Below are 18,156 nucleotides of genomic sequence, written 5' to 3' on the forward strand. Positions count from 1 at the left end.
CAGAATTTCGCACCCCACCCACCCACCCCACCGGATTTTCGCACATGTAACCGCCACCCCTGACCGGAATTCGCACCCCACCCCACCGGACGATTTTCGCACCTCCTCCCTTCCGCCATCCCCCACCACGCAGCCCCCCTCCCCTTTTTCCGTCATCCCCGACCACGCAGCCCCCCTTCCCCCTTTCTGCCATCCCCGACCGCGCAACACCCCCCTCTCCTTTTCTCGCAACTCCCCCTCCCCTGTGGCTGCGCGAGTTTGCGCGAGTTTGTGCTGCCGGATTTTGCGACTGCTGTGTGAATTTAACCCGCGGCTGCAGGATTTTGCAGTGCTGTGCAAGTTTAACTTGCGGCTGCCGGATCTTTCACGAGTTTGTGGTGCGGGTACGGTGCTCCGGGTGGCGGAAGAGGAGGGGGTTTCGGGATGCAGGTGGCGGAAGGGTGGAGGGGGTTTTGGGGTGGTGGGAGGAGGACTGATGTGGTGGGGGTGGGGTGGGGGTGGGGTTGGGGTGGGGTGGGGTTGGGGTGGGGTGGAAGGGGTGATGTGGCAGTGGGTAAGGGGTGGGGGTGATGTGGCAGTGGGTAAGGGATGGGGGTGATGTGGCAGTGGGTTAAGGGGTGGGGGTGATGTGGCAGTGGGTAAGGGGTGAGGGTGATGTGGCAGTGGGTAAGGGGTGAGGGTGATGTGGTAGTGTGTTAGTTAAAGTGTATTAGATTAGGGTTAGGATTAGGGTTTAATTTAGGTTAGTTAATTAGGGTTAGAGGGGATTAGGGGTTAATGACTAACGGAAGTCTAACACCGTTAGTCAAAATGGTAAGTTGATGTATTTTTCGAAATGTGAGGGGTATATAATGAATTTGGAAAGTCGAAAGGGTATACGGTGCAAAAAAAAATTTGTCAGGGGTATATGGTGAAAAAACCGTATTTAAAACATATTTATATATAATAAAAATCAGGGTGGGTTTCTTCCCATTTATTTATGCTCCCATATCCAAAACCCTCATAGCTTTTCTATCTAAATCCTCCCAAACTTGCCCAGCTACACAGGTCAACGCTTAAAAGTAATGGGGGACACAAGGGAATCCTTTATCCAAAATACAACTAGATAGTGGGATTCGAACTTGTGACCTCAAAGTAAAAAAGTGAGTTCCCTACCACCTCCATAAAACAAGCTTACTTTTTTCTACACCTAATTGAGATGCATGAGCACTAACAATATACACAAACTCCATCAGTTCTTCATCACTTTTTTCTACACCTATCGCTCTTCCTATATAGCTCAACTACATAGCTTCTCCAATCTTTCATAATCACCAACTAAGTTTCATACCCGATCACTACACCCATGTTGCTAGGTAGAGTACCCGTCACTGAGTATGGCATTCCTCATGAATATGATGGCTCATGCTTATAGATGTGCCTAAGTTTTACAACAGGTTGTCACCTTCCACAATCATCCTCCTTTAACCAAGCTTAGGGCTTACTTATAGGCGGAGTTAAATAAAATATTGATACAACTTCAAAATTATACAAGTTTTTCTACAACCCTAAAATAAAAAAATATACAATATTATCTTAAAAGATATACAATATATTACAATTTCTTATACAGAGAAAACATTAATCAGAGTATCAGACATTAACTTCGTAACCTATCTCTATACTTCTCTACCAATTTAATTTCGCCTGCAACACTGAATAAACACTTCCTTCTCATAATTCTACAAACAAAAAATAAAAACAAAATCTTCAAATCCCTAAAAACTATTGTAATTTATATTCCCTAAACTTCAAAAATCCTAATTCAATTTTCCTCTCATAGCTTTAGTAAAAGGCTTTTTAATACTTGGCAAAGCCAGAACTTTGTGCCTTGCCAAGAACGGATTCAATTTCATCAGTTATCAACCCCAGATTTCTGGCCATAGCAAAACCAGCATACAAACCATCCACTGCTGCACTAACTATTCCACCTGCAAAACCAGCTCCTTCTCCAACTGGATAAAGTCCCTTCAAAGTTGTGCTCTCGAAAGTCCCACTGTTTCGTGGAATTTGGACTGGAGAGCTCGTTCTAGTCTATAGAAGATAGTTGATACGAGTGTATTAGAAACATATCAAACAACCTTTTTCATGGTTATTTATATATCCTGTCATTGTTGCTAAAAGAAATAATTAAGATGTCTATATATATGTCATCATAGTTGCTTAATAATAGTCGTAAATGTTGAATAATAGTCGTAAATGTTGATTTATTAAGCAGCCCTCAATTGAAGAATGCTAATAATATTAAAGCAGTGTCATAATTCAGAAAAAAAAAATGTAGAAAATATGTTTTCTCTAGAAGGATAAAAAAACTGAAAAAGCACATTGATTTTAAATGGTGCAAGTACTCACCTCTACTCCATGTAGAAGGGCCTCTTTTGAAATAAATCCTGGGAGCTGAAATAGGTGATTTAAAGAAGTTAAGTGTTGCTTGATAGTTAGCTCAATATGAGAACCAAATCCAAATTGATAGTGAAGCAAACCTCTTTCTCAAACATCAAGATGGAATCCTGTAGAGCCTTAGTTATGTGAGTAGGAAATAACTCGCTGAGTTTTGCAGCCTTGACTCCTAAGCGATAGCTTGATTGTGGCAAACACGTAGCTACGAGGATGCAAGGAGTTTTATTATAGTGGATTGACAAGGCAACAAAAATGAAGTTTGCAAATTAGTCACTAAATCTTCTACCTGATGTCTGATCGTCTAGAAAGTCCGTGACTGTCTGCACAGGAACCACAAACTTACCACCTCCCATCACAGCTGCTCTTTGCTCAAGTTCCCTCTGAATAATTAAACTGGTTATTAGAAGTATGGAGAAGAGCTGCATAAAGACTACAGTCTAGACATCATATCAAACAAACATAGCCTCGCAAGTCCCGTACAAGACTTTTTTTGGTTGTTACATCCAACTTTGCCAATACCAAAAGAAAGAACGTGTCATGGCTAACTTACCTATGGCTAGATTGAACTTTATCGTCCCTTATGTGAACTTTACTTTTCTCAAAACAGAATTTCTTATAATTTCGAATAAAATAATAGGAAAAAATCTGAATTACTTTAGGTGAAAGAAAACTAAGCCTAAACAAAACTTCAGACCATCCAGCTTTAACAAGCATCATTTTTACTCGTGTGCGTGTGAGAGAGAGCATCTTCAAAATGAAATGAGAAAGCAGAAAGTGACTAAAACCAATAGATATGCATTGGTCCAAGTGACAATTAAATCCTAGGATGAATAGTGGCTTACCTGAAAGGCAACACCAGCAAGGGCTCCGTGAAAATTTAAGCTCTCAAAATCCTTCGATGAGACTGTAACAACTAGTGCCGCATTAGCCCATTTCGAAGAACGTCGAGAAAATGACATACCATTAATACATAGCTCTGATGGATTAGTACTAGTGAGAACAACCTGAAAGGCCATGTTATAAAATGTTAAATTAATTGCATTGCACTGACATCTAATTGCTAAACTTCAGAAAACAAAATCACCATAATGACAGAATGCCATATAGATGAAAATATTTCCTAGAATAAGATAAAATTGACACGCTTTCTCAAAAAATATCATTTTGTCCAAAGACAACCCATTATGTATTAGGGATAGCAAAGGTTCTACAATCCGATATTCCAACATTTCTGTAGCTAATGCTTATTCCCAATTGCATCAACATTACCCAAAATCACACCAAGCTAACGATCAACATCTAATAAAGATATCAAGCATCTGAACAGTAGGTATTGACTCACTTTGATGAAGTGGTCTCAAAAGTATAAATACGATTAAGCTACATAAATATATCCTACAAAAATTTGTAAAAGGAATTAGCACATGTACCTGTCCTCCAGGACACATGCAAAAAGAGTAACAACCACGACTTGCAGATGCATAGGAAGATTCCGATCCCTCTCCACTGAGATAGTTTGCAATCTTATAATCTGCAACTGGTACCTTGCCACGTCCACCATGAACTTCAGCTGCCCAATTAGCATACTAATAATTCATAAAAGAAAATATATCAGCATGACTCAAATATTACCAATTGGCTTGGATGCAAGTTCACACTTCCATGTTCGATATGCAAAAACCAAAACACAATTAAAAAGGATCCATATAGTTACCCAAAGTAGATATATGTGCACAATGCAAAACAATGCATCCCATGAATTGGCTCAAAAGTCAAGTATAATGTACCCCAAGTAGATATCTTTGTGCAAAATGTACAACAATGTGCTGGAAACCAGCTAGACAGACTAATTTTAGGGCAAGTAGCTAAGGATATGATGTATTAAAAGAGGGAAAATCCCCTGGATCAATACAACTGGGCTCACTTTCGAGAGGTGAGTTCTCTCCAACTACAACAAGAAAGTTTTTAAAGAGATTCTTCTATGCCTTAGCTTATTCCTTAGTCTACTATATATACTACCAGTGTAGCTAGGTGAGCTTCCTTCCTGATTTACAGAAGCTTCCTGCCCCGGACACCTCACCAAGGAATAATCATAAGATCAGTCCTAGGTACAATTCCCTAAGAATATTCTGCTACAGCTGTCATGCTCTGCCCTTGTCTTCTTCTGGTGTAATACCCTTCTTGCCCCTTCTTGCATAAGTGATTAATTTCTTTCCAGTGCCTTCAGTCCCATGTTGATTTCCAGCATTACTCGCCCCCCAAAGAGCCACCTTGTCCTCAAGGTGGAAGGTTGGAAACCTCTCGGCCATCATGGTGAAGTCTTCCCAGGTAGCTTCATAGGGAGGTAGGTCTTTCCATTTGATGAGGACCTCAGTGGGTTGAGACTTGTCCACTGTAGGGGCTCTGACATTCAAGAGTGCTTCAGGAACTGTCTCCATCACTAACTCAGCAGACAATTGGGGTGGAATTGTGGGGTTGACTGGGATAGGGCCAACAGAATGCTTGAGCTGGGATACATGAAAGACAGGATGTATCCTGGACATGGGGGGTAGTTTCAGTTTGTAAGCAACAGGGCCCACTTGTTCCAACACCTCAAAAGGACCATAAAACCTGGCGGCTAGCTTGTCATTTGATGATTTAGACAGGGACTTCTGTCTATATGGTTGGAGCTTAAGGTAAGCTGGCTCACCTACCTTGAATGACAGCTCTCTCCTCTTTCCATCTTCGTATTGCTTCATGTGCTGCTGTGCCCTCAGTAGGTTAAATTTTAGATCATCCAATATTGCATCCCGTTCCATTAACTGTTCCTCCACTGATGACACCAATGTCTGCCTGCCACTGTATCTGGTGAGGTGGGGTGGTGGTCTCCCATATAAGGCCTGGAAAGGAGTGCAAAGAGTAGATGCATGCCAACTGGTATTGTACCAGTATTCAGCCCAGTGAAGCCACTTGCCCAAGATTTAGGTTTTCCCCCAATGAAACATCTCAGATAACTTTCAAGGACTTTGTTCACAACTTCTGTTTGCCCGTCTGATTGAGGGTGGTAGGAGGTGCTGTGATGTAGGGTTGTACCTTGTAGCTTGAAGATCTCTTTCCAGAAAATACTGAGGAACACCTTATCCCGGTCTGAGACTATGGTGAGGGGTGTGCCATGAAGCCTCATGACTTCTTTAGTGAAGATTTCAGCTACTGTGGGAGCAGTAAATGGGTGCCTTAGCCCAATAAAATGAGCATATTTTGTTAACCTGTCAACAACCACGAGTATGGAGTCCTTACCATGAGAGATTGGGAGGCCTTCTATGAAATCCATGCTGATGTCTTCCCAAACCTGATGAGGAATGGGTAGGGGCTGCAGTAAACCCCCTGGAGTCAGTGAGGATTGTTTGCTTTGTTGACAAGTGTGGCAAGCTTGGACATACTTGGCTACTTCCCTGCGCATCCCAGGCCAATACCACTCTGAAGAGAGTCTGTAGTATGTCTTGAGGTCCCCTGAGTGACCACCTATTGGCCCATCGTGGTATTCTCGTAGAAGATCTGTAATAAGGGGGCACTTGCTGGGCAGGACCAGCCTTCCCTTGTACAGCAACTGTCCTCGTTCCACTGTGAACCCCTTTGGGTGCCCTTCCCCTTTTAGTACCTGTTGAGTAACCTGTGCAATGAATGGATCCTGCTTAATGGCTGGCAGCCACTTCTCCCAAGCAAAAGTGCAGGATGTAGTAAGGGATCCCAACTCCAAACTTCCCCCGTTTTGCCTTGACAAAGCGTCCGCTACAATGTTAGTGTTCCCTGACCTGAAACTTATATCAAAGGTGAATCCCAGCAGCTTACTAACCCACCTTTGGTATTCAGGATCAATCTCCCGCTGCTCCATAAGAAATTTGAGACTCTGTTGGTCGGTTTTGATGGTGAACTTTCGACCCAATAAATAGTGCCTCCATTTCATAACAGCCAAGACGATTGCCATAAGCTCCTTCTCATAGATTGATTTTAGCTTAGCCCGAGGACCCAAAGTCTGGCTAAAGAAGGCTATAGGGTGTCCCTCTTGGGATAGAACAACCCCCAACCCATAGCTAGACGCATCTGTCTCCACTATGAAGGGCTTGGAAAAATCGGGCATTGCTAATGTGGGTACAGTTGTCATGGCTTGTTTAAGGGTGAGGAAGGCTTGGTTGGCTTCTGGGGTCCATATGAAGTTGTCTTTCTTGAGTAATTGAGTTAGGGGGGAGGCAATTTTAGCATAGCCTGCTACAAACTTGCGGTAGTATCCTGTGAGACCCAAAAATCCCCTCAATCCTTTGATGTTCGTGGGCTGTGGCCACTCAGTCATGGCTGTAATTTTGGATTGGTCCACCGAAACTCCTGCCTCAGATATTACATGGCCCAAGTAGGCTATCTTGGGCTCCCCAAATTCGCACTTCTCTGCATTCACATAAAGCTGGTGTTTGGCTAGTTGTGAGAGGGCTAGGTCTAAGTGTTCTTTGTGGAGCTCAAGAAAGGGGCTGTAAATTAGGATGTCATCGAAGAAAACCAAGATGAATTTGCGGAGATAAGGTTTGAAGACTTCATTCATCAAGGATTGGAAGGTTGCGGGTGCATTGGTGAGGCCAAAAGGCATCACCAAAAATTCATAATGCCTTGGTGAGTGCGAAAAGCGGTTTTGTGTTCATCCCCCTCTTTCATTCTAATCTGATGGTAACCGGATTTCAGGTCCAATTTGGAAAAAATGGTGGCTCCCCTCAATTCATCAAGGAACTCATCAATCATGGGTATAGGGTACTTGTCGGGTACAGTGGATTTGTTGAGGGCACGGTAGTCTACACAGAATCTCCAACTACCACCTTTTTTTTTCACTAGAAGAACCGGACTGGAGAAGGGGCAGGAGGAGGGCCTAATGAGCCCGGCTTGCATCATATCATGGATGAGGTTTTCTATTTCATCCTTTTGAATCTGGGGATACCTGAAGGGTCTGACGCTAATGGGATCGCTGCCTTCCTTCAGCACCACCGCATGTTCATGGCCTGGGACTGGGGGTAGGGTGTTGGGCATAGAGAAGATTTCTTAGTGTTTGGCTAAGATGTGTGTCAGGCAGGGTGGGATTTTGTGGTGGTGGTTATGCTCCTGTTCTCCCTCCAGGCCATTAAACTCCACTAAGTACCCCATTCCTCCTTTGGTAATCGTCTTCATCATCGTTAGCACCTAACGACGGATCCCCTTTTAAGGTGATTGTTTCTTGTCCCACAGAGAATTTAATGGTCTGGGTCTTCCAATTATTGGTCATGGTTCCCAACTTTTCAAGCCATTGTATTCCCAATATCACGTCAGAGTTACCGAGCTCAAGAGGAAGAAAATTTTCAATAATTTCAATACTTTGAAGCTGTAACAAGAGGGACTTACATTCTCCATGTCCTTGGACTGTTTCGCCGGTGCCCAAGGTGACCCCAAATCCGCGGGTGGGAGTGACCGCCAGTCCTAACTTCTTCACGAGGGTGGTAGATATGAAATTGTGCGTGGCCCCTGGGTCAATCATCACCACCACTTCTTGACCCTGGACCGTCCCTTTTAGCTTCATAGTCTTCGGGTGGTTGAAACCCATTACTGAGTTTAGGGAGATTTCGGGTTGACTCACCTCCAACTCCACCTGACCCGAATCTGTTCCACCCTCAGCCGCCAAGGGCTCCGCCTCCTCTTCCTCATTTTCTTCGCAACTCATGAGAACGCTGAGCTCTTTTTTCCGGCAGCGGTGGCCCCGTGCCACTTGTCGTCGCACCTAAAACACAATCCTTTTTCTCGTTTGGATTGTATCTCTTGATCCGTGAGTCGCCTCACTTCGCCCGTGGATCTCGAAAAGTTGTTGGGTTGGCCAGATTTGGGTGGGTTATAGTGAGAGTTTGAGTAAAAACGGCTCTGGGTTAGGGTAGGATAAGTTCCAGTTGTTCTGGGTCCACTAAGGTTCCTCTTGGGCTGGGCCCACCTCAATTTCTCCTCCACCTTGATGGCCAGATCCATTGCTGCCTCCAAACTCCTTGGGCCCAAAAGCCGCACTTCAGCCCTAATATCCTCATTAAGCCCCATGAGAAATTGGCCCTTGGCTATTTCTTCAGGTATCCCTGCCAAGGGGGCCACCAGTTCAATGAAGCGTCGACTATACTCCGTCACCCCCTCTTGGAGTTGTTTATGCCCCAACCATTGCTCGTGTAGTGTCCCCGCCGCCGTGGGTCGGAATTGGCGCAGAATTAGAGCTTTTAATTCCTCCCACCGTTGGATTTCCCTCCGACCATTTTCCCCCTGAAACCAAAGCAAAGCGTCTCCTTCTAACGCCACGACCGCCGCTTCGACTTTCTCCGTCTCCTCAAGGCGGTGGAACTTGAAGTACCTTTCGGCCCTCAATATCCACCCATCAGGGTTAACTCCATCAAACAACGGTAAATCTAACTTCTTGAATCTCCAATTTCCATGGGTTTGGGTGGGTGTGTTGGGAGTGTAAGGGGGTGGTCGTATGGGGGTTTCTTACGGTTGTTCGTGCGGGTTAAACGGTGGGTTGTGAAGGGGGGGTTGTAGTGGCGGTGGAAAAGGGGGTCTAGGAGGTGGGTTAAATGGAGGTGGTTGGTGAATACTGTAGGTGGCGGAAGAATCTTGTGAGGTTCTGGGTGCTGCAAATACCGCCCTCATTTCAGCCATAAATTTCTTCTGTTCCTCCCTTAACATATTCATCGCCAGCTCCTGATTTTCCCGGTCCCGGTCCGCTCTTCCCTCGAGACGTTGGCCCATCTGAGCCATTTCTCCCGACAACTTCTCTGCCATAGTTTGTTGATTCATCATCACTTCGTTGAGGGTGGCGTGCATTCTAGCGAAATCCAGTTCCAACTGCTCCACCCTTTGCATTTGAGTGGGGGCCATGGCTACCACCTTGCTCTGATACCAGGTTTGCTGGAAACCAGCTAGATAGACTAATTTTAGGGCAAGTAGCTAAGGATATGATGTATTAAAAGAGGGAAAATCCCCTGGATCAATACAACTGGGCTCACTTTCGAGAGGTGAGTTCTCTCCGACTACAACAAGAAAGTTTTTAAAGAGATTCTTCTATGCCTTAGCTTATTCCTTAGTCTACTATATATACTACCAGTGGAGCTAGGTGAGCTTCCTTCCTGATTTACAGAAGCTTCCTGCCCCGGACACCTCACCAAGGAATAATCATAAGATCAGTCCTAGGTACAATTCCCTAAGAATATTCTGCTACAGCTGTCATGCTGTGCCCTTGTCTTCTTCTGGTGTAATACCCTTCTTGCCCCTTCTTGCATAAGTGATTAATTTCTTTCCAGTGCCTTCAGTCCCATGTTGATTTCCAGCACAATGCAACAATGAACGGGCCCAAAAGTCGAGTATAATATACCCCAATGTTCGTTAATGGTTGTCTTGTAAATCAAACATTGATGATGCTACAAACAGCTCAAGTTAACATTCCACAAATTTGGAGTTTACTCCTCTAACAATGAATAGAATAAAAAATGATACTTCTTTTTACTGATTAGAAAATCAGAAATACTCAGCAATAATATTCCAGCATAAACTGCAGGTTTCGTGAAAATAGCCCTCGATATATACTGATTACTCTGGCTTCTACATTCTTGTAGCACTATGATGCTTGAAAATAGATGGATTCTGGCCCCTCACTTCCACTACCTCGCAGCCAATCATTTCTCTTACTAATCACTTGAGTATTGCTAGAGAAATCATACATGAAACTAATCATGCAATGCCTTCCAGCCATTCCAGGTTTGTTTTCCTATCTAGAATACTCTCCCCATTCTACTCTCTCCAGTCTCCACAAAGGCTGAACCAGTGATGCCTAGGATGCAAATATTTTTCTTCATGTCTTTTCCAGCAAAAAAGCAACAGTTTAATATAGATGATAACATGGTGCTCAGTTGAACGTGAAGATAAAGCAATTAAGATGCCCAGATCGGAACAGCCCAATACCAGGTTGATTTTTTGAACAAAGGCATTCTAAGATGGAAGTTCCAACCAAAATTAGTATTTCATCAAAAGATTGGCACAAACAAGACATACCTGTATGCTGTTTATCAGTTGCTGGGGATGCTCAATCCGCAGGCCAATCTACAAAATAATACCACAAAATTAGTTCAAGGCAATTGCTAATCTCATGATATGACAAACTGAAGGCCCAACAACATGATGTCTACAGTAGTAGACTCAAACTAAGCAGGAGCACAACTTATCAAAGGTCATAAAATGACAAATTAGTACTGCATTAGCTGACATAACAACACCCCTAACCCCTGGGAAAAAAGAGGGGTATAACAAGGAGCAATGACAGAACAGGAGGACTTGAATTTCCTCCATGTGCAACAAATGATAGATGTATTCAGAATAATATCTTACTATAACTCTTTCTTAATAGAGAATTGTGCTTTACTAAATGTGACATATGACACAACTAGTACCCTTTAGCGGTAAGGGAATAGGCATATACATCAAACCTCGAACAAGGTCCGCAAAAGCCTGTTCGAAAATTACAAAATTGAAAAATTGAGGTTCCTCCAGTAGAAAAATTAGAGATTCAGAATTCGATCAGTGGCTCTCTGTTCATCTATATTCATAGAAACAAGTTCACTTCTTCATTAATCATAAACATGGGTTCTTTTACCCTATTAATTTAATATATAGGCACCATGAACACATCTAGAATTTTCATAACTCAAAAGAGCAATCTAGCTTCTGCATCCCAGAAATGGTTTGGATATATTCAAACTTACAAAGCACATTTAATTACCTATACTACCCGGAATCATAGATATCCCATATTGTCAAAAGTGGCTACGACTGTTAAAATTTGGAAAGCAAAGGTTTCCTCTAGTCAGACGACGATCAGCTTTGCTATCGCATCTAAAATTATAACTCAAAACTATGGCATGAACTCCCTAAAGAATCAAAATTCTCCCCTTCTCCCCACCCCGATCAGAATCCTGATAACTCCCAATGCCCTCGCATAGAGCAACTCTATTGTCGATCTTCCTGATGGAGCTACAACTCTATCTCATTTCAAACTCTATCACCAACCCTCACTAGTACTCAATGTCTCAATCTCTCAAATTTTTAATACATATCCTTCCCTCCCCCATAAATCTATCACCAAACCCCCAAGAGCTAGCATCTATTTCAAACTAATGTCTAATCTATGATCCATATTCTCAGAAGTCCATGTCAACTTTGTGTAAAGATTCAATTGTAACTCAATTCACAAGTCTGTCCTAAATGTCCTAAATGTCCCAAATGATCGACAACAATGCATCATGACTTGCTGACGTAGTGATTAAAAGATAGAGGAGAGAGGTAAGAGGTTGTATTCACGAACTGACAATGGCAAAAACTTACAGCAAAGTCCTTTGGGACCAAGTCCACATTGTGTGATAAAAGCATCTGGTACACATCTCTTGCAGAATGCCCAACAGCCAGAGCAACTGCATCATATGTCAACTCCTGGCTATGGACAGGTGGGTTTGTCGTTACATCTGAAACTTTGACTCCTTTGACTGTTGCGCCCTCCACAATCAGGTCATCAACCCTTGTTCCAAATTTGATAGAGACCTAATGATATCAAAAAGAAAAAGATAAAAATAAAATAAGAAACGAGAGCATGAGATTTGTAGCACAAAAGACGGCGATACAAGACATCAAAAATGAGTGGAAAACCCATTTCATTGATCCAATAAGAGCATTATCAATTACGTGACTTACACCTAGGGCCTGTAAATGTTGCCTAAAATTGCGAAGAAGTGGAATCAGCCTATCTGTCCCTAAGTGAGGTTTCCCATCAACCAGAATACTGCTTGGAGCTCCAAAGTGAACTAGTGTCCTCAAAACCTGAGTTATAAACAAGACAAATTGCTCAACAAAGATTATCCAAAAAAAAATCCATACTGATCACCCATAACAAGCATAAGAAAGACAAACCAGGCCTGAATCCTTTCCTATGTCGCAATATATTGAAACATGTTGTAGATGCTTTATCTGGCCACTTACCACTAAATTAGTATATCATTGTAAAGATGTACTCTGGATTGAAAGAGCAACATATCATGGTTGTGTTACCTTTAAAAATTTGATACTAACTACTCCCCCCACTTCCGTATAGTTGTCTTAGAAACAGAGATACGAATATTAAGAAGAGTTAGATGACCAACATCTATATCATTACTCATTGGTGGAGCTGTACATCAAGCACACAAAGTGACAATTTATATTTAGAAATTAATTTCAGAGGGAGAAAGAAAGTAGGCTCACAGGATAGTCAAGGTAAAGCAAGCGGAGCAACAAGCAAATATATAAACCAAGCACAGCAAGAACTCATACTAACATATATTCTCCCACTTTTCACTCTATTACACTCCATAAGGTCAACATCCTCATAATCATGTTCTCGTGCGTTACTTGATCATTGTTTCTCCACTAAACACAAAGCTTAAAACTGAAATGATCCAATGAATGTGTTAACCTGTGTTGACAAATGTACTAAAGGAAGTTCATCGTTCAAGAGAAAGAGCAACAAAGTCACAAGCACGTGATAACTTCTAAAGTTTCTTTCCTGTTCTAGAAAAAAAAAATCACCTTATGTTTTTGCTGAAATAATATGGCAGAAATATTCTTGTGCCTTTTCTTCTATTATCAGCTTTAATCAATCAACTGAGGACGCTAATTGTAAATTGAGGTATGGAAAGCATATACTCTAATAAGAAAGCAAGAAGAGTGCAGAAGAATTTCAGATATGCAAAAGCACCCTTGAAATGTTTGTACATGCATAAAACATAGAAATCTACATATGAATATATATGTAGAAATGAAGCAGGGCTAGAAGCTTGATGCTCCAATCCCTCATCATTATCTGCCTTCTAACAGAACCAGGGCATATCTATTAGGCCCACTTTTCAGTTTCCAGCCTCGCATTTTAAAACAGCATATCTTTTTCCATCCCTACACTTCATTCAGAGGGCCTAAAGCATGCTGTGTTTCTAATAGGATAAATTCAGGCATAAGAGTCTTTAACGTGATCAGAATTCAGAATTCTCATCCAGTATCGGCATCTATTTAAACACAAGTGCAAGACTTTCAGACATTGAAAGACATATATAAAGATAGAACAATTTAAGAGCCAATGTTTAAAGATGTCAATCAAAACAGTTACTCTCATGATATACTTCAAAAATGGCAATGCTGAACTCCAGCTAATAATTCTGGGATGTATAATATGATTATAATGCAATAAGTCAGCTAGAACCCATAAAGTTGTGATAACATGCATAAGCTTCAATAGGATAGCTGTTTCTCACCGCCTGAACACTATCACTGTTCTTCCCAATTCTAGTTACGAGCTTTCCGTCACTCCAGGTACCTGCACCACCCTGCCACACATAAGTACTTCAAATGGCTCAAAATTAACCAATGTAGAAACATAAGGTCGTTTGATGAAAGAAATTAAATCAGAGGAGCTAACAAGTTGTGAGCACTAAATGCACCAATAAGCAAAACACCCAATAGTTGGATACTCTCCAGAAATAATAATTAATAGGTCAGCACCCAATAAATTTCTTGACAGATTACTTTAAGCATAATATTATACATATCCAATTCCAACAACAAAACCACTAAAGCTCTCAAAGGAAAGGAACACATAACTACAGAGTTTATAGGAAGTAACAAACAGCACAAAAGGCAGATTGAGTTGAGAAAGTTACCTCTCCAAAGCAAAAGTTGCTTTCTGATTGTATTATGCGACGAACTACCAATGCACCTATGTCACGCCCCCTTTGTTCTACTGGTTGACCTCGTTCAATCAAGGTAACATCAGCACCAAGCTCCCCAAGAACAAGAGTAGCAAACAAACCTGCTGGACCACTACCAACAACAGCAACTTTTGGTTTGTGAGACGGGATGTTGCAGTTACTATCAGCTCCCCCTGCTCCTGCATCTTCCAGATCCTTCTTACAGTTGTGTAATAGACTAAATAAATCACCAACAGCTTTTTCTACGGGGATATGCTCAACAAGCCCAACCTTAGGCTCCAACTCAGAGATGAAGTCCCACAACCGAGGTTCAAAATCTAAGAGCTTCTCGACATCCATGTCAACTGTGTAAACAAACTTAGGCGTCTTCAAAAGCTGACAGAAACATGAAATCACGTGATTGATAAGAATAAATCCCTGAACACTCAGAATACCCAAGATAATTCACAAGAACTTCATTTTCAAGAATCCTTCTAACCCAATTCATGCAATTATGCCGAGCACTAGAAATACACATACTGTCAAGCTACATGGAATTATTGTCAATTAATTACTCAACGAAAACACAAGCACACAACACCAGGTGATGAATCTTGTTACAGCATGCCTTACAGGAACCGAAATATTCAGAGTTCAAGCAACTTGTGCCACATTCTCATATTTCGCTTGAGCTAAATATCGTGATCTAACTGACCCCCATGGTTGATTTGCTTTGAGTCCCGAGGAGCTTCCTACCCAACTTTCAGTTGATATCCTGTCCCAGTTTCCTACTTTGCGCAGTCCAAGGTATCCTCGAAGTAACAAGCAGAGAACAGGTGCACTGCCATACAAAAGTTACATGATTGATGAAGGAAGAAAACCTGAAGATGTATAATTTATAATCTTTAGGGATCTTGATCCATTGATATAAAGCAAGCATAAGCAAGAAGTTTTGCTTTCACCACAAATGTGCTCGTAAATCCTCTGCCCTATCTCCATCCTCCTTGTCTTTGTGGTATCACGTGTATGCATGAGAGTGGGACAGCTAGTGCAATGGAAATTTCTCTTTATTTCCCAATAGTCTCCCTATGTGTTCATAAATCATGCCCAAATATATGTATCTCTTACACACTTCTAAGTGCAGATATTTCTGTTGACACCAATATCCACATTTCACCTAGTTTTTAACAAACAAAATCAAATATATATAAGGTGACGGAACGTTTCTACCTGGTTACAGGACTAGCATTTAATACCTTGGGTTGGTTGCAATGCAAGACATGGCCGCCATGCCATATATAATTTGCAAGAATGCTAAGGAAAATTGAAACTAGCACCATGTTGTGCCCGTATATCAAATTTGAGCAATGATGTTTGCAACTGAAAATAATTCACTATATAATTTGCTTTCCCAATTCGCAGTTCGCCCAAAATGGGCCAAAATAGCACAAAACCGACCATAATTTGCTTTTTTTGGTTTGCAATTGGCGGGGAGATTAGGGAATTACGTTACATTGGAATATATACTACAGCAGTAGCTCATTAACACATTGACATCTCTTTTGGGCTAAATTGATCATTTTTGGTGTTCATCCGATTATTGAAGAACTTTGTGTACAGAATCCTCCTTTTGTGCTTGCTCAGTCATAACTCATGATATAACCTGTGTCATCACAGGATTTGAACTTCCTGGACTAGGAAAGACAAACCAAACTTTTTGCAATTTTAAGTAGCACTAGTTTTCTAGTCACTGACCACTAGTAATATGGGTAAAACGTTTCTTTAATGTCTAACATATTATCTAGGAGTGTTTAGAAAAACTCAACCCGTTGACCCGCCAACCCACAACAAAAGACTGGTACTTATTATGAAATTTCAAATTTTAATGGGACGTGTACCCTACTCAGGAAAAGAGGCAAAAAGCGGGTCAGGTAATGGGCCGCCTGTTTTAGTGAAACGGCTACCCAGTTACCCCCGGAATTTACTTTTTTTGCAGTTCTGACTCATCTCACACTGGCCCATGTAATGCTCTGCTAATTATCATACTAATATACTTCTACAAATTGAAGTGGTCCACAATAGTGGATGTCATCTAGCTTAGTTGGTAGAGTCTTGTGAATGTGGTATCAACCTCGGATTGAATCCCGTCTACATCACTGTGCTTAATCGCTCATTTACCCCAAACAAAAAAAAAAGGAACGGTCCACAATGGTGCATAATTAAGGTAACTTAGGGAGGAGTACTCAAATACTGTGACAGTGTGACTTGTCTCTAACTTGCTCAGTTTCCACACACATTTAAGCTCCAAGAATTATATATTATTTGCTTACAAATTACTGTTAGTAGTTATTTTGGGGTTATATACCAAATAGACAAATATGGCTCAGCTTCAAAGGTGGGTTAGGAATTATTATCTGCACATAAAAATTGCAATACTAATTTATGGAACATTAAAGCAGAGGATACCTTTCGCGCGTCAAACGACTTCCTAACCACTGTAAATGCTTCTTCTGGTAACAAAGAGGCAACCTGCAAACAAAGATATAAGATAACCATTACTTTAAGATAACAAGAAACTGAAAAAAAAAAAAAAACCTAGGAATATTTTGTATACAATGTAGCATAAATTCCTAATTTGTGGCACATAAACAACACCCAAAATTTCAATTCCACTATTATCCAAGCACTCAATAAAATCTAATCCGCAAAAATTCATCTCCAAAATGAAACTACAGTATTAAGAAAGAAAAGTTACACCTAAAAATAACATTTTTTTTCCTTAGTTTACTCCCTTAAAAATCTATTGTTTCATTGGCAAAAACGATTTCTCATAACAATTCATGTTAGCAAAAAAAAATCTAACAATTCAACCAAATAATCAACATTGAAACAAATTACAAAAAAAATACCGGGAATTCGAGAACTTTAGCAATTTGTTGAAGCAATGCATCAGAAACACCCAGAAAATCTTTACCAGGGTCTTCATCAACTTCAACACCAAGTTTAGATAATCTCCAAAACCCTTCACATTTGTTTTTAACATCAAGTTTTTGTTTATGAATTTGTCTGAACTTCTTCTTCTCTGATGGGTACCGCAATTTTCCTGTTCTTTGTGACCTTTTTGCGCATCGAATTAGGGCGTGTTTGGGTGGGTGTACTAAAATTAAAGAGGGAAGGGAAATTGGGTTTGTGATGAAGGTTAAAAGTTTGGGTTTTGGGTTTGGAGAGAGAAAATGGAGTGAGAGAGAGTTGTGGATAACGGACATGGCGGGCGAGTTTAGGGGGAAGTGAGAATTGGAAAAGAGATTCGAAATATTCTACAAGTCTACTAGTACTAGATAAGGTTCAAGAATTTTACTTCAAAAAAAATAACGACTACCTAAATTTTTCCCTAGATATTGTCAAAGGGAGTTTTAATTCCATCTATGCACTACATTGAAATTTTATTTGCCGACTATCTTTCACGTAGGACTGTAAATATTGTCAAAGGGAGTTTTAATTCCATCTATGCACTACATTGAAATTTTATTCCCGACTACCGTTCACGTAGGACCGTAAGTGGGTTTTGTTTTTTCTTTTAAGTTTTAAGAAAAACCGCTAACTGAAGTAGCGGTTACCTAAGATAAACCACAAATGAAACTAGCGATGTAGTTTTGATGGACCGCTAATTTAATTAGCGGCTCGACATTAGAACACCGCTACCACGAGTAGCGGTTTAGCTCTTGTATTTCATGATTTCATGATTCATCATCCCCAATTTCCCACGCACTCTCTCCACCACCATTATTCATCTCTCCTCCTCTCATCACCCTCCTCCATGAGTCCTACTCACTCCTACCTTCATCATCACACTCAAGATAAAAAATTTCAGCAGCCAGCACTAGAATCCATCCCCCTCTTTGATATCTACTATTTACTTATTTCCCCTCCAACACAATAT

General features: G+C 41.1%; 1 protein-coding gene across 1 annotated transcript; it reads right to left on the bottom strand.

Annotated features, from left to right (window-relative positions):
• Positions 1-1,496: 1,496 nt before the first annotated feature.
• On the bottom strand, positions 1,497-17,538 carry LOC104901726 (uncharacterized). Its single transcript, XM_010689326.3, has 13 exons — positions 17,126-17,538; positions 16,683-16,745; positions 14,190-14,612; positions 13,785-13,856; positions 12,196-12,321; positions 11,833-12,045; positions 10,507-10,554; positions 3,870-4,025; positions 3,282-3,443; positions 2,726-2,819; positions 2,523-2,641; positions 2,392-2,436; positions 1,497-2,073 (listed from the first exon to the last, which is right to left on the bottom strand). Exons 1-13 carry the CDS (start codon positions 17,480-17,482, stop codon positions 1,840-1,842), a joined length of 2,112 nt encoding a protein of 703 aa, XP_010687628.2. The 5' UTR covers positions 17,483-17,538; the 3' UTR covers positions 1,497-1,839.
• Positions 17,539-18,156: the final 618 nt, after the last annotated feature.

This window comes from Beta vulgaris, chromosome 8 (genome assembly GCF_026745355.1).
Source record: "Beta vulgaris subsp. vulgaris cultivar EL10 chromosome 8, EL10.2, whole genome shotgun sequence".
Taxonomy (NCBI): Eukaryota; Viridiplantae; Streptophyta; class Magnoliopsida; order Caryophyllales; family Amaranthaceae; genus Beta; species Beta vulgaris.